At 40.5% G+C, this 17,990-nt stretch overlaps 1 protein-coding gene across 1 annotated transcript in view; it reads left to right on the top strand.

The window, feature by feature from the left end:
• The window catches only part of LOC123258873 (dystrophin-like), a 244,283-nt gene that overhangs the window by 194,185 nt on the left and 32,108 nt on the right, over window positions 1–17,990 (top strand). The window contains exons 7-8 of the mRNA XM_044719133.1: window positions 12,373–12,484; window positions 12,557–13,192. Coding sequence (XP_044575068.1) covers window positions 12,373–12,484; window positions 12,557–13,192 — 748 coding nt within the window. The remainder of the gene's footprint in view (window positions 1–12,372; window positions 12,485–12,556; window positions 13,193–17,990) is intronic.

Raw genomic sequence — 17,990 nt, 5'->3', positions numbered from 1 at the left:
AGTTAAAATATTTTTTGTCCCAAATTCAAAATTTTATATATTATTAGGGATAATGGGAATCTTGAACGTCTATAGATATAATTATTATTAATCATTTTATTTCTTTGTGAAGTTCTTCTTCAGATTCCTCTCAAAACTTAGTTAATCGAATTGTTCATTTTTTTTTGTTAAAAAATTAATTTATATTTTTTTTCCTGTTCATAAACGATATTTATAATAGTTATAATTGTTAATTACAAATTTTTATATTAATGACAATTATTATTAATTATGAGTACTTGTTTTTTATAACAATAATAATTATTATTAATAATAATAATTATTATTGCAGTGATTATTTCGTTTTAATTAAAACGAAAAAAAATAAATAAACAAATGGGATTTCAGTTGGATTTGAACCCGGATCCTTAAGAATTTCAAAATTTAATTTATTATTTATTATTATTATTATTATAATCTTTAATATTATTATTATTTCAAGTCTTGTTTGAACGTAATCGTGGTAAAATGGGAGAAAACTCCACTAGTTACGGTGAAACCAGACCTTAGTTTAAATTAACTATCAATACAGCGCCAAGTCTGTTTTGACCGTAAAATTGAGATGGGAAGAAATTACGGTCAAAACGGAACTCAAATTTCGACTCGGGTATATTCATGAAAGTTCTCAATGTGCTCGTATATTAATGATTTTTGCATATCTTATATTTTGTGTTGGAGATAGTAATACTCACACGCATACTACTCACACTACGGTCGACGATTCATTGCGCATGCTAGTTGCGCCGATATATACACACGCGTGCATGCATATCCGCATATACGTTTCCCTAACCATTCGTAACTAGTCGTAAAGTATATACACCTCGTGTAACATACTTTTGATATACAATTTCTACTTTTGAATAAACGTTGCATATAATTAAACAACTCTTTTATTAATTATATTATTGAACCCTACTCATCTCCCACAGGTTATGGGCCCAGTGTACGAATAGATAAGAGTTTAATGATATAAAATAAAAAGAAAGAGTTAAGTGAGTGAAAGCCGAAAACAAAAAATAATTTTCGACCGCGTGGCAAACCTAACCTCAAAAATGAACGCCGAGAGATCATCGAGGATCGAGTTGCTCAATAGCTCGAACTACGAGGTATGGCGAATTCGTATGAAGGCCGTGCTATTAAGACACGACAAGTGGGGCTACGTCAGCGGTAATATCCCGGCACCAGATGCTGGATCTGGTGATCGTGCGGCGACGTCCGCGCTGAACAAGTGGAAGGAGCACGACGAAAAAGCTTTGGCTGAAATTATCCTGTCGGTGGGCGAAGCTGAACTGAGAAGCATCTCAAATTGCACCACGTCGAAGGAAGCCTGGGAGAAGCTCCAGTCAATCCATGCCTCAAAAGGTCCAGTGCGGAAGATTGAATTACTCACGGATATTACGTCATTCAAGATAGACGAGGACGACGATTTCAGAGAACGCCTAGATAAATTTTCAAGTGCCGTAGAGCAATTGGCGGGGATGAAGATTGATATTCCCAACGACATGTTAGTCGTGTTAATACTCAAAGGTCTGCCGCCAAGCTACGAGAACTTCAGGTGTGCCATGAGGTCCAAGGACGATCTACCGAACACAGAAGTGCTCATCGGAAAAATTATGGATGAAAATAAAAGTCGCACCGTCAATACAGCAGTCGATAACAACGCTCTCTACGCTGGAAACCGGCAGAACAGTAATCAACGTCGTAATAACCCGAAACAGAAAAAGAGGTACCCATGTTACATATGTGGTAGCCTTGAACATTGGGCATCAAAATGCCCGCAACGTCCAAAAGGCACGGTGAAAAACGTCAGCGCAAATTTTGAAAATTTGTATATAGAAGTCGCAACGACAGAAGAAGTCAAAAATGTGACATCCACATCGAGATGGTGCTTGGACAGCGGCTGCACTACGCACATGTGTGCGAACGAGGAGATGATGGAAGATCTTCAAAAGTGTACAGCAACGCTGAACATGGCCAACGCCGCATCGACGACAGCGAAGGCAAAAGGGACAGCGTACCTGACAGCAGCAACAATAAATGGTAATGTAAAAGTTAAAATTAATAATGCATTATTAGTAAAAGATCTCAGGACTAATTTACTTTCCGTGTCGAAAATCACACAAAACGACCGAGAGGTCCTATTTAAAAGGGATGGAGCTGTCATCAGAGACCTAGAAGGCAACGTCAAGATGATAGCAGACCGGATTGGAGATTTGTACTACCTGAGGGAAGCTGAAGAGCAGGCCAACGCAGCAACAGAGGAGTCGCACACGTCGGAAGCAAGCCTGTGGCATGCTAGACTAGGTCATTTGCACATGGATGCTGTAGTGGACTTGTCGAATGGTTGCGCAACGGGTTTAAAGCCAGTAAAAGGAGGCGGACAGATGTGTGAGGTCTGTCAACGAGGCAAGTTGACGACAAAACCTTTCAAACCAAGGACAGAAAGGAGCAAAAAGCTGCTCGAAATCATACACACTGATTTGTGTCAGCCGTCGAGAACGAGGTCAGAAGGAGGCAACCGATACTTCGTAACCTTCATCGACGATTATAGTGGCTGGTGTGTAATACACTTCCTGAAGAGTAAGGACGCCGTTTTTGAAGCTTTTAAAACATATAAAAACTTTGCAGAAAAACAAACAGGCATGAAAATTAAAGCCTTGCAGTCAGACAACGGCAGAGAATATTGCAATAAGCAATTCGACGAGTTTTTGCAACGTGAAGGCATACAGAGGCGACTCACAGTGCCGTACACGCCACAACAAAATGGCGTGGCCGAGCGCATGAATAGAACAATCGTCGACATGGCCAGATGTTTATTGATTCAGTCAGGATTGCCAGAGATGTACTGGGCAGAGGCAGTAAATACTGCGAATTACCTGAGGAACCGATGTCCGAGCAGAAGCCACGAGGGAAGAACTCCATATGAGTTATGGCATGGAGACAAACCAGATTTAAGACATCTACGTGTATTTGGTGCAAAAGCATTTGTACTCAAGAAAGGTCCAAATCGAGGAAAACTCGACGAAAAATCTGTAGAAGGTAGACTCGTCGGTTATTCAGAAACCGCGAAAGCCTACAAAATACGACGAAGTGATACTGGCAGAATTGAATACACCAGGGATGTATCAATTATCGAGGAACCAGTATTGAGATCACGAAACGTCGAACAGATGGATCTTGAATATATGCATCCAGAAGATGACGCTCCTGAGCCAGGGAGAGAGACTAGGAACGAGAGAGTTCACCAAGAGCCCGAGATGGAACCACCGAAACGTGCGCCAGGAAGACCCGCAAAACAAAAGTCAGGAAGACCTGGAAGACCGAGAAAGCTATACCGATACGTAAGCATGTCGAGTGTTGCTTCAAGCAATGCATCCAGTCACGGAGAGGACGTAGATGAACCAATGGAGCAAGAAACAGATGGACCCGACGACGTGTTTTACCAGGCAAGCGAAGAAAATCGTGGCGAGAAAAGACCGCTCGATACATCACTAGTGCAAATCGACAAGCGAGCACGCAGTGAAACAGTTGAAAATAGAGCTGGAACATCGACGAATGACGCCGAAGACCTGGAAGATGACGATGAACCGATAGAGGTCAAATTCATCGAAGAAATAGCTCATATGGCAGATATTGAGCTAGAAGAAGCGACAAAAGGCGATAATGCACACGAATGGAAGCGTGCAATCGCTGAAGAGGTGCGTTCACACCTGCAGCATGGAACCTGGGAGCTGGTAAAAAGACCAGAGCGAGGGAGAGTAATCGGCTCAAAAGTAATCCTGAAAAATAAAACAAACGCAGAAGGAGAAATCACGCGTAGAAAGGCGCGAATAGTAGCCAGGGGCTTCACACAAAGACCTGGATTCGACTTCGACGAAACGTTTGCTCCAGTGGCTAGACTGGACACCATCAGATTACTAGCAGCATTGTCGACGGAGATGGGAACGAAATTACATCAAATGGATGTAATAACGGCGTACTTACACGGAGTAATCGACGAGGAGCTATACATGGAAGCCCCGACGACGTTGAAAGAGACTCTGGAGTTCATTGTACGAAGTGAGAGAAGAGATTCACCATTACTTCCGATGGCAACGAAGATGCTTGAGAGCTTCGCAAAAGGTGAGCAAGTTTGCAGATTACGCAAAGCAATATATGGATTAAAACAATCTGGAAAAAAGTGGTACGAACGATTAAAAGCCACACTCCAGAAGTTGGGATTGGAGCCAACGATATCAGATCCATGTCTTTTCCAATACAAAGGAGACGAAAAAATAATATTAGTTGCCGTGTATGTAGACGACATCTTGACTACGTCGAACGACGAGAAATGGATCATAGATCTAAAACGAGGTCTAAACAAAGAGTTTGGAATCAAGGACCTCGGAGAGGCTAAATACTGCCTAGGCATTGAAATTAAACAAGAGCCAGGCAGGGTAAGCTTGAGTCAAGGAAAGTTTGTCGAGGATTTACTGAAGAAATTCAACATGATGAATTGTAATCCTCAGAGCACGCCAGCGAGCCCAACGACGAAGTTGAGAGCCACAAAGGACGCTGAGAAGCAGACAGCGAACCCGCAGTACCGAGAACTAGTCGGATCGCTCATGTACCTATCAGTAGCGACGAGACCAGACATTGCACACAGTGTAAGCGTGCTGAGCCAGTTCAATGAGCATCCAAATGAGGAGCATTGGGGAGCTGCGAAGAGGGTACTAAGATACCTAAAAGGAACGTCGAAATTAGGACTTGTGTATCGACGACCGATTGGAAAAATCGTAGGATATACCGACGCCGACTGGGGAAATGATCCCAGCGATTCAAAGTCGTACGCAGGGTACGCGTTCATCCTAGGAGGAGCTGCAATTAGCTGGAAATCCAGGAAACAGAGGACAGTGGCACTGTCGACGACGGAGGCTGAGTACCAGGCCCTTACAGAAGCCACCAAGGAGTCCATGTATTTGAGAGGACTCATCTACGAGCTGGGAATTCCACAATTCTCAGATGGAGAAATTTATTGCGATAACCAGGGTGCAATAAAATTGACAACGGCGACGAAGTTCCACGACCGGACCAAGCATGTCAGGATAAAATTCAACTTCGTCAGAGAAGCAGTCCAGAGCCAGACGATAAAGCTGGCGCACATGCCAACAGAAGAGATGATCGCCGACATTTTCACGAAGCCACTAACCAGAGAGAGATACACTGATATCACGAAAGCATTGGGAGTGAGTGAGACGGAATAATACAGCACACGTGCTCGTATTAAGGGAGAGTGTTGGAGATAGTAATACTCACACGCATACTACTCACACTACGGTCGACGATTCATTGCGCATGCTAGTTGCGCCGATATATACACACGCGTGCATGCATATCCGCATATACGTTTCCCTAACCATTCGTAACTAGTCGTAAAGTATATACACCTCGTGTAACATACTTTTGATATACAATTTCTACTTTTGAATAAACGTTGCATATAATTAAACAACTCTTTTATTAATTATATTATTGAACCCTACTCATCTCCCACATTTTGAACAATTATCAGCTTGTTAAAAATAAAATTTAATTTTCCAGTCATGATTAGGCTTCTACGCAACTTTTTTGCGCATATAAACATCACGTGATTCCTACTTCCAGAGTCCTTGCTCTACAGGACAGCTGAGATCTCAGTTATTTGACAATATTGAAGTACTTACACGTGAATCTGGATAAGTTGCCATGGATTAATATTCAGTTTCAATTACTGAATGTCCATTCTAATATATTTGTCATGTCTTCTAAAATATGAGTTTGTCACAAAAAAGTGTAAATATTAAAGGGTAAAAAAGTGTAGAAAAACAAAAAAGAAATATCACAGGCATTGTCAAAGAGACTTATGTTGAATATTTCGGTTTCCAAATGGACAAATTAGGTAAACCATGGGTTCCTAATAAAGTTTGTAATTTCTGTGTTGAGTCTTTATGGTTTTGGAAAAAAGGAGAACGTTCTGGATTAGACTTTGGTATTCCTATGATCTGGATGAAGCCTACGAATCATTTAGATGATTGTTACTTTTGCTTAGGGAGCGTCCATAAACTACGTGGTCAGATTTTAGCCCTTCTCAGACCCCTCCCATCCCTCATGTAGCCTAACGTAGCTTTTCTCGTGACCCCCCCCCCGCCCCGATGGAACGTGGTTTTTTTACACAATATTTTCTGCACGGAAAAAAAAATATTGTTAAAATGACTATCCAACGTATCCTCAAATGACGTATCCTTAAAATAACGATCCGGTTTTCTAATTTAAGGATTCATTTGTTTCACTTAAGCGTACAGAGAATAGCTCTTGTAAATATATGTAGTTTCGTCAAAACAGGCAACTGTTTTGTCAACGTGAGGATCTGTATAGTTGAATCAACTTAATGTAAGGCCTAAAATAATGATACAGATCGTCAATTTGATGATCCGCTGTATAGCTGAATTGGCTTTACAGCGTATCTCTAAAAAAATGACTATACGGTGCATAGTCAGAATAACGATACGTATCCTGATTCTAACGATATTTTTCTTTCCATGTGCTTTCTACTTTACATTAATTAAAAAAAAAGTTTATTTTGAAGGAATAATAATAATTTTTGCTGAATATATTAGGCCATCCAGCCACGTCCAAGTCGCCCAAGTTAATGCAATATCATAAAAAAATTGCGTTAATATATAAAATTTTCCGAAAATTGGAAATAAATAAATGCATTGATAAAATAATTTATTAATATTTTATACAACTTTATTAAGCATTTTTGATGGATGATTGTTTGAAATATCATAGGATTTAATAACATTTAATAAATCATTTATTAAATATAATTTATTAACTTTTAATGAATAGTTGTTAACTATTTCTAGAGATCATTTAGCTGTTAATAAATGTACTTACCTCAAAAAAAACGAATTTATTAACAGTTCATTCTTTTTGCAAACATTTTATTCATAATTCCTTAGAAAAAATTAGCATCCGTATTTCAAATAAAATTATTAAACAGTTATAAATTTATTTCACAAAATAGTTCTCATTCGAAAAAAACTACGTAGCTTTGCTTTTACCTCCCCCCCCCCGTTACGTAGCTCAGCGTAGGATTTAAACTTATCCCTCCCCCCTCTCGACAAGGCTACGTGGTTTATGGACGCTCCCTTAATAGATGTTAAAGGTTTTAATCGAAATCAAACGTGGAGATACCCAGACAAACAGTCTATAAAATGTTTGGTTCTACACAGTGAAAGTCTCCCTCGGCCTATTTACGTCTCAAAAGTAATTCGCATGTCCTCAGAAACAATGATGTGGCCAAATTCACAGAAATCGGGTCCGTCTACCAGTTGAAGTGAATGGCAGGGTGAAACATCTACGTCAAAATTATTTTTTCAAAATGAACTTAGTGATTTAATACGTGATCACAATTTATCAAAACAAGGATCAGAACTATTAGCCTCAAGATTAAAGAAACAAATTTATTGACACCAACAGGAACAATTACAACATACAGAACGCATGAAAAAGAGTTGTTAGAATTTCTTAGTGAAAATGAAGGATTGGTGTACTGTAATGATATAACGAAGCTGCTTCTAGACATAGGTTTACAAGAATACAAATCTACTTAATGGAGCCTTTTTATTGACAGTTGCAAAAGAAGTTTAAAATGCGTCTTATCGCACAATAGAAGTAAATTTGCATCAATTCCAATTGCCCATTCAACGAAACTCGAAGAAGAATATGAAAATGTAAGATAAGTTTAAAAGAAAATTAAATACTCGGAGCATCAATGGCCGATCTGTGTGGATTTAAAAATGGTTAATTTTTTACATGGCCAACAAAGTTAATCTACAAAATACCCTTGCTTTATTTGTATGTAGAACAAAAGAATATGTGGTGAGGCTTTCGCCTACCTCCGAAGAGGCCAATATCTGGGCTCTAAAGAGCTATACTTGCACATAGACTTGTCCTACTCCCACGCAACAAAAACACAGCCAAGTTCACGGGCATGGAAAAACCCTGTCCTCAAGCTCTTACGCTATCATTGAACAGATGTGAATAGAATTTAATAACAATCTGTCCCCGTACTCAGTCAACTGTACAAAAAAAACCCATTCAAAGACTGCTTTAGCCTGATCGGTGATATAATAACAACCCGACCAGTTACCAGCGAGGCCCATACGGAGAGGTGCAGCTGCAAGACCTGTTCAAGCCGTAATACTTATCCCTCCTGCAAGAGTCTCGTTTGTATGTATCTGTCTAGTTTACTCCCCAAATCTTTGAGATTACCTGCGTTGCGAAAAAAAATCTGACAGCGTCACGAGAACTCACTTGGTAAGATTTCTCAGTGGTAACTGTTAGTTTCGGTGACAATTTGGCTATGACGCAAACACAATTCAACACGTCTGACGCAACACAATTCAACACGTCTTGCCACCTCCTCATAGTAGGACCCACGGAGAGGACGTTACTTGCTAACTATGATCTCTAAAATCTAAACGTATTGCTTTCGCAACACGCAAAAAAATCAGAGAGAGTCATTCTCACCTGTATGTAGGACAGAAGAAGAATATATAGCGAGGCTTTCGCCTACCTCCGAAGAGGCCGTTTTCTGGGCTCAAAAGAGCTATACACGCACGTATATTTGTCCTACCCCCACCATAGCGAGAACACAGCCCAGTTCGCGGACAAGGAAAAACCGCCGCTCTCTTGTGTTTATACACATTCATTGAACAGCTGCAAGAGTTACGTACAATTGTAAGTGTGTGCAACTCTCATCGACTCCTCTGGCAACTCATTCCCTGTAGGCACATCGAGATGTACCCACAGAATATGAGCAGTATCCATCGGGGACCACGGGGAGGCAGAGTCGATTGAAGACCATGTTGTTTGTGTAATGTGTTGTGTGTAAAGTATGATTTTACGTGTAAGTGTTTGCTTGTGTAGGGTAACCGGGCACTTGTGTTATTTGTGGTCATTTTCTCTAACTTATTCTACGACAGTCATCCAAAGCTTTATACTGTCCTCACAATTGTGTGGAGCATATCACTTGTGCCTAGGCGCTCCGACTCTACCTAGGTGGATGTCTGTTGAGTCTCGTCCCTAGTCGCGTTTTCGTAGCTAGTTGGGTTTAGAGTTTGCAGCACATTACTACTTTACTGAAACCTTTTAAAAGCTTGAAGTTACGTTGGGATGTGGCAATCGCATGCGCAACGCTCGCCCACTTCGCGTTCCTACCCCATATGTCCTTGAGCACCTCACGTTGAGGCTCGTACTCATGGCATTCAATCATTAAGTGCTCCACGTTGTCAACCCTTTCTCCGAACCCATTCTCCCTACACTCGCCGCAGAATTTACTATCCGTATGTTCGTACTAGTATTGGTATTCCCTAAAGCAACCGTGGCCGGTTAGGATTTGGGTCAGCCAGAAGTTAGGGCTGATCCATTTGTTTGTTAGACGCTCTGCTACGTCTGGAAAGAAGACTTCAGTTTTGCGGCCGTTCTCTGATGTGTCCCATTGTTCTTGCCACCGACGTATGGTTTCAGTTCTAAGGGTGACAAGGCGATCCTCCGCATCTGGCTGCACGGTGACGTTTCCAAGGGTAGCCTGTTTGCCGATACGGAGGTTGTATCACGCGCACCGTTCGTCTATTACGAGCTGAATGGGCACTGCACCCGCGACTACGCAAATCCCGTCAAGCGAAACTGTCCTGTAGGCAGTAGTTGTTGTTATTAGCGCTTGACGCTGAAATGCTCGAAGATGTCTCCAGTCCTCCCTATCGCAACGGTCACTTCAAGCTGCCGCCGCATATGTGACGACAGGCATGAAGAAACTCTTGTATATGGTGGACATAGCTGGGTATCGCAATCCCTATTCTGTGCGCGCAATACGCCGCATGCGCCCGAATACCCTACTTAGTTTCGCGCGCCTTGTTTTAATGTGATTTTTCACTTTGAGGCCCTCGTCGAAGTGTACCCCTAAGTATCTAACGCTTGATTTAAATTTGACTTTGGAGTCTCCTATCATTATTTTTGGCGGTTTGTTATCGTATTTGGGCTTTCTCTGTCGTCATTTTGCTTCACCGGGGTACGGGCTCTTTTTGTCCTTACGTGGACTGCGATGTACAAATTCGTTCTTGAGGAAGATGGCTTCAGTCTTCGACTTCGACAGCTCGAGCTTTGCGGAACAGCACCATTCCAGTATCTTATCTACTACTACTTGACTATTACGCTCTGTTTCTTTTCTTGAAGAGCCTTCTACTAAGACGAGCAAATCGTCAGCAAACGCAACAAATTTCTTTCCGTGTTCTATCAGTTCGAGTCTCTTGAGGAGATCGTCGAACATGATGTTCCAAAATAATGGTCCTAGCACTGATCCTTGAGGGCACCCTCGCGTCGGCGTTTTCGATTCGCTACCAAAACCCCATGACAGCGCGACCGATCTGTCCTCAAAGTAATTCGGAATTACCGCGTAAATGTTGCTAGGGCAGCCTCTGGCCTTGAGGCCCTCGAGTACTAACGGCCACTACACGTTGTCAAAAGCGCCAGAGATATCGAAGAGAAGTCCGACCACCAGTCTCGTCTCCGAAGAGTCTACAAATCGGCGCATCTCCACAATTGCATCTTCCGTCGACTTTTTGGCTGTGAAGCCATTAAAATTATGTTGATCATAAATTTTCATTTTCCACTCTCGACTACACAAATTAAAAAGTGTCAAAAATTGAAAATTTAGTTTATCCATAACAGTTGCAGAATTAGAGTTTATATAAGGTTTTGACGTTAAGAGATCATACAAAAAACATTATGGCTTGGTACTTATTTAATCGAAGACAAACTAACTGAACACTAACCTATTACCATTATTCTAAATAAATTAATTGGCTTTCGGTTCCAGGCCAATTGATCCGCACGACAATTGATCCAAGGACAATAGATCTAGACATAAGCTTGTTATCGTGTTGTACACTTTTATCATGGTTGTTAAATGTGTTTATTCGATATACGACCAACATATAAGCTTGTTACCGTGTTGCGCCGGCCATTCAAGAGTCATTTAAGTGGGAGGCTCCGCGCCACCCCCCTTAACCCGCGCCAGGACTTCGCTGAACCTCTACGGTTTAATTAATAGAAATAATGACAATAAACATCAATAGTGTCATCAAAATAGGGGGCTCTGACCCCCAACCCCCGCACTTCTCGGATCAATTGTCGTGCGGATCAATTGCTCTCGGACTAATTGTCGTGTGGATCAATCGTTCTCGGATCAGTTGTCGTGGATTAATCATCGCAGATCAATTACCATCAGATCAACGGTCGCGTCACCAAATTTTATAATTTATAAAATTTTTATTTTCGGTTTTCTCGCAATCGAGTTCCGAAAGAGATTCGTTGCTTCGTTGCTAGTTTACCAACGAGGCAACAGAAATCTTATACGATAAGAGGTCACTGAGAAGTCATCGTGGCCCGCGGAATGTATGAACACCGCGTCAGCATGGGACCCGTGCCTCGACGACGTTCTAGAGGTGTAACCCAAACTCAATTTTCGCTGCTGCAGATATTGTACAATTTAATAACTAAGATCTAAATCAGTCGACCGAGAGAGCTCCTCGAGCTCGGACCTTGTCCACTGGCTTCCTTTTACTCCTGTTCACATTATTGAATTTTATATGATGTCATCTGACTAATTATTACAGATAAAGGCGAGCGCTTCTTAACGTTTTACCCTATTCCCTAATATTCCTAAAAGGGTGAGCACTAATCAGCTGTTTCGACCTATTTAAAAGTAAGCATTGAATTTATAAGTACACTGAAAGAAATTTTATGTCAAAATTACTGTTAAATCCTCGTCAACAGTGGGACGAATGGCACGACCTAATCATTTGTAAGTGAGATAATTTTTAACTTTTTTACAACAAATCTTACTGTAGTCTACTGTAAACTTTATTCGGCTTTCAGTAAATTTCATAACGTCTACCTCAAAATAAATGAATTTTTCCCTAATTTTTATTTCAAAAATAGTAACAAAGGAAAAGGCCGTATTATGTCCCACGATTACAGTGAATTTAACGGTAATTTTTAAATAAATTTTCTTACCGTGTAAAAATTATGATAGTAGAGTTCATCTGTGCAGCCCACCTTGGATCTATCGATTACCTAAAGCGGCCGGCCTGGTAGAAGTTTATAAGAAATCGTATACTGAAAATTATCAAATTTCCAAAACATTACACTTTATTTCGTCATTTAATTTCAGTGACATTTAATTTATTGACAGAGAATCTAAAATTATCCGATTTACTCATATACATATATCTATTTTTGCAGATACCGTTGTTTGAGATGTTTCAACTTCGATATGTGTCAGAAGTGTTTTTTTTTTGGCAAAAGAGCTAAGAACCATAAATTGTCGCATCCTATGCAAGAATATTGCACAACGGTAAATTTTTAATTTAAGCAATGAATTTTACCCTTGAAGAAAAAAAAGTTAAAGATTTCCGCGTATTTTCAGACTACTTCAGGTGAAGACGTTCGAGATTTTACGAGGGCTTTACGTAATAAATTTAAATCAAAGAGATATTTTCAAAAACATCCAAGAGTTGGATATTTACCGGTTCAAACCGTTCTAGAGGGAGATGCTCTAGAAAGTCCTTTTCCATCACCTCAACATAATACGTTGAGTCATGACATGCACTCACGGTTAGAGATGTTTGCTTCAAGACTTGCTGAAGTGGAATCAGCTCGAAGCCCGAAAAACTCTAGTCCTGAGAGTGATGATGAACACCAATTGATTGCTCATTATTGCCAAAGTCTTAATGATAGTGCTTTAACTATTAATAATAAATCTGTTCAAGTTATAACGAATATCAATCACGAACAGAAAATAGAACTTGAAGCCATGATCCAAGAACTTGAAGATGAAAATTCTATTCTCCAAAACGAATATGAAAGCTTACGATCAAAAGAAACCATTGAGATAAATTCTGAAACGCATGGAAGTAATCGACGATTAGATTCTGATATGATTGCAGAAGCAAAACTACTTAGACAGCACAAAGGAAAGTTAGAGAAACGCATGCGAATACTCGAAGACCATAATCGTCAACTAGAGGCGCAACTGCAGAGACTGAAACAACTTTTAATAGAGGTAAATTATAAGTCTAAATTGATTTGCTCGATCGATTACAATTTGTCTATATATATTTACAGTATCGATGAGTTTATAAAGTTATCTATTGCAACTGCATCTGACCGAATGATATTCCTTTGTAAAAGAAACCAATTTGATAAGCCTAGCATTTTCATATAGTTACTCATTTTGTGAAGTAGAAAATCACTGAAACCGGATTATTTGGTAATCCTATTCATCATAGATTTTCATACCCCCCTTCCGTACACCCAACCACCCGTAGACCTTTGTTATGGTAATCGTTGTCAGGGCTACCGTTGCTGTGGTAACCATTGCTATGGTAAACTTTGTTATAGGCACTGTTGTCGGCTGCGTGACAAAATAACCGCGAAAAAAAAATCGTGGATCAAAAAACCTCAATATTATCAAAAACATTGAAAAAAAAATTAGAAAAACGGTAGACCCTGAAGGCCATCCGTGCAACTTCCCGCTAATTTTATACCTAGGTGCATAAAACTGCACTGATGACGTTTTTGAGCTCTTCGAGCTCAAAAATGCAATTTTTGTGTTATTTTGAGCTCTTCGAGCTCAAAAGTCTGATGGAAGTATCATAGAACAATATTTTTCAAATTTTCAAACCTCACTAACATTTGAATGAATCAACCAATTTTCACGCGGTTGGCAGTAATTGACGCAATTTTTTTAGTTTCATGAAGAATCTTCAAGTTTTTTGGTTTTCTTTCGTTCATGATATTTCTTAAACAAATTGACCAATTTTGACCAGCTTGACGGTGAACGACGTAATTTTTTCATGCTAATAGCTGATTCGTTTTTGAAATTGATCAGTGCATCAGTTCGAAAGTTATTTCAAAAAATGTCGGAATTATGTTAAAAAAACACTTATTTCCAAATATTTTATCGAGGATATCTCTCGAACCAATTAACCGATTTCCACGTTTTTGGCAGCGATCGATGCGCTTTTTTAAGTTCTGAAATTATTTTATATCATCAAAAACGATCCGAGAAGAAATAACGAAGTTATGTCAAAAAAAAACTTTTCGGTTTTCTTTCTTTCACGATATCTCTCGAACGAAGAAGAATATATGGCAAGGCTTTCGCCTACATCCAAAGAGGCCGGTTCCTGAACTCAAAAGAGCTATACACGCACGTATATTTGTCCTACTCCCACCATAGTGAGAACACAGCCCAGTTCGCGGACAAGGAAAAACCGCCGTTCTCTTGTGTTTATACACATTCATTGAACAGCTGCAAGAGTTGCGTTTAATTGTAAGTGTGTGCAACTCTTATCGACTCCTCTGGCAACTCATTCCCTGTAGGCACATCGACATGTACCCGCAGGATATGAGCAGTATCCAGCGGGGACCACGGGGAGGCGTAGTCGATTGAAGACCATGTTGTTTGTGTGATGTGTTGTGTGTAAAGTATGATTTTACGTGTAAGTGTTTGCGTGTGTAGGGTGCCCAGGCACTTGTGTTGTTTGTGGTCATTTTCCCTAGCTTATTCTACGGCAGTCATCCAAACCTTTATACTGTCCTCACAATTGTGTGGAGCATATCGCTTGTGCCTAGGCGCTCCGACTCTACCTAGGTGGATGTCTGTTGAGTCTCGTCCCTAGTCGCGTTTTCATTAGCTAGTTGGGTTTGGAGTTTGCAGCACATTACTACTTTACTGAAACCTTTTAAAAGCTTGAAGTTACTTTGGGATGTGGCAATCTCACGCGCAACGTTCGCCCACTCTGCGTTCCCACCCCATATGTCCTTGAGCACCTCACGTTGAGGCTCGTACTCATGGCATTCAAGCATTAAGTGCTCCACGTTGTCGACCCTTTCTCCTAACCCATTCTCCCTACACTCGTCGCAGAATCTACTATCCGTATGTTCGTACTTGTATTGGTATTCTCTAAAACAACCGTGGCCGGTTAGGATTTGGGTCAGCCAGAAGTTAGAGCTGATCCATTTGTTTGTTATACGCTCTGCTACGTCTGGAAAGAAGACTCTGGTTTCGCGGCCGTTCTCTGATGGATCCCATTGTTCTTGCCACCGACGTATGGTTTCAGTTCTAAGGGTGACAAGGCGATCCTCCGCATCTGGCTGCACGGTGACGTTTCCAAGGGTAGCCTGTTTGCCGATACGGAGGTTGTATCGCGCGCACCGTTTGTCTATTACGAGCTGAATGGGCACTGCCCTCGCGACTACGCAAATCCCGTCAAGCGAAACTGTCCTGTAGGCAGTAGTTGTTGTTATTAGCGCTTGACGCTGAAGTGCTCGAAGATGTCTCCAGTCCTCCCTATCGCAACGGTCACTCCAAGCTGCCGCCGCATATGTGACGACAGGCATGAAGAAACCCGTGTATATGGTGGACATAGCTGGGTATCGCAATCCCCATTCTGCCCGCGCAATACGCCGCATGCGCCCGAATACTCTACTTAGTTTCGCGCGCCTTGTTTTAATGTGATTTTTCACTTTGAGGCCACTCCTCGTCCAGCTTCTCAAACCTTTGAAGGGCGTTAGTTACACCAGTCATCTTGAATTTAATCTCTTTGTGAATGTTGACCTTTGGTTGAACGAAATCATTCAACTCACTGATCAGCTTTTCAAGGCGTTTGAGCGCTTGCGAACGCTTCATTTCAGCGCTTGCGTCAATCGCTGCTTGTTGGGCATGTAGCCCGTTTCCACTTTTGTTTGTTTCCTTTGAATTACTCATACTTTTTAATTTACCAGCGCATTATACGGAGTGGAGCGGGTTGCCATAACTATGAACGGGTGTACCCTCGGAGATAGTACTCCTACCCCAGTTCCCTGAGGCCTAGCCGACACTTAGCCAGTCCCGGAATACACGGACGGACTAGACTCGCTCGGAGCGGTGAAGATTCCGATCTCTAACACTCACTGCGTACTTCCTGATCAAGGCCCGAAGTGGCTGGCTCCTGATCCACTGCTGCAACTTACACCTCGGTAGAGCAAGCTCACATCAGCCGTGGCCTGCATCGTCGGAAACTACGATACAGGTTCCGGTCACTCCCAGTGGGTCACAGCAGAGAACGATCGTCTTGTTAGGTCAGTTAGTGCGACCAACCCATTAAAGGGGAGTTTTGTCCACGGGAGCGTATTTTGTTTGGTTATTTTGCTTGGCTCCTACCCGCTGTACCTCATCAACTAAGAGATTAAGTGTCATTCAAGGACAGCGAGCGTTCTCCCATCCGCTCGGGGAGACGCGCCCGGTAGCAGTATCTCTTCTGCCCCGAGTGTGTGTGTGTGTGTGTGTGAGTGTGTGTGTGTGTGTGTATGAGTGTGTGTGTGTGTGTGTGTTTGTGTGTGTGTGTGTGTGTGTGTGTGTGTGTGTGTGTGTGTGTGTGTGTGTGTGTGTGTGTGTGTGTGTGTGTGTGTGTGTGTGTGTGTGTGTGTGTGTGTGTGTGTGTGTGTGTGTGTGTGTGTGTGTGTGTGTGTGTGTGTGAAAGTATGTGAACCGCTTATAACTTTTGAACAGCTGATTCGATTTCATCGTGGTTGGTACCATTTGAAAGGGCTGGGCCAAACTTAGATTTATAGTGAAATTTTAACCGATTCGGATCAGTAGATTTTGAGAAATCTTGAAAAATCTAAGAAAAAAATTTTTTCAGAAGTGGTTTTTTTTTGGATAACTTTCCAACAGCTCCACCGATCGATTCCGAAAACTAATCAGCTCTAGACAATAAAAAACTATTTTGATTGTTATCAAGCTGGTCAAAATCAGTTTTCGTTCGAGAGATATCACAAACGAAAGAAAATTAAAAAAAGTGATTTTTCGGGATTACTCCGAAATTTTTGGTTCGATTAATTGAAATCAGAAAATAATTTATGAGGACGTTAAAACTGCAACAAATGCTGCCATCTCCGTGAAAATCGGTTGATCCATTCAAAAGTTATTGTGGCTTGAAAATTCCAAAAATAGTGTTCTATGAAACTTCTATTAGACTTTTGAGCTGGGAAAGCTTAAATGCATAGAATTGTTATTTCTTCGAACTCAACGAGCTCAAAATATTACATAAATTATATTTTGAGCTCACAATTCTCAAAAATATCATAAGTACAATTTTAAGCGCCCAGGTATGGAATTAGCGGAATGTTGCAGAGATGGCCTTTAGGGTGAACCGTTTTTCTAATTTTTTTCCTAATTCCTACGTGTCCAAAACATAAAAAGTTACATGATCATGATTCTCAAACAGAAAATCGATTTTTGACGGAGAAAAGAAGATATTTTTTTTTTTAGCCCTCTAGAAATATGTCACTCATTAAAATTCGTCAGAAAATGTCTTTTATACTCCTATATACTCAGGAATTTTTTTGAATTATCAGAAATGGTGAAACAATTCAAAAAAAATTAAAAACTCATGTATTTAACAAAATCTTACATTTTTTTTAGTTCACATAAATACGTAGAAAATTATTTTCCACCAAAATATATCTTCGAAAAAGATAAACAGACAGATTCATTAAGTTAAAGTGATTAAAAGGGTTATTATTGATTCAAAAGACACTTAAAGTCAATACTTATATATTTTTTCATACTATTGGGAAATATTTTGAATTTTGATACAGAAAAAATAAAAATTTTAATCAAAATAATAATTAGGCTAGTCTTCATCACTGTCTTCATTCACGACGGCACTGATTTTTTCATCAATATACAGACGATTACGTATCTCAGCAGGTTTTATGATTTTCGCTAAATATCGAGCGTACCCGGGAAAAAAAGTTTAGATGTGCTCTGATCAAATTTGATCTGAGCAGATCAGATTTGATCTAAATTTATATCT

This window comes from Cotesia glomerata, linkage group LG2, assembly GCF_020080835.1.
Source record: "Cotesia glomerata isolate CgM1 linkage group LG2, MPM_Cglom_v2.3, whole genome shotgun sequence".
NCBI lineage: Eukaryota > Metazoa > Arthropoda > Insecta > Hymenoptera > Braconidae > Cotesia > Cotesia glomerata.
The sequence above is the reverse complement of the archived record's forward strand: the minus strand, read 5'-3'. Positions and strand labels throughout refer to the sequence as shown.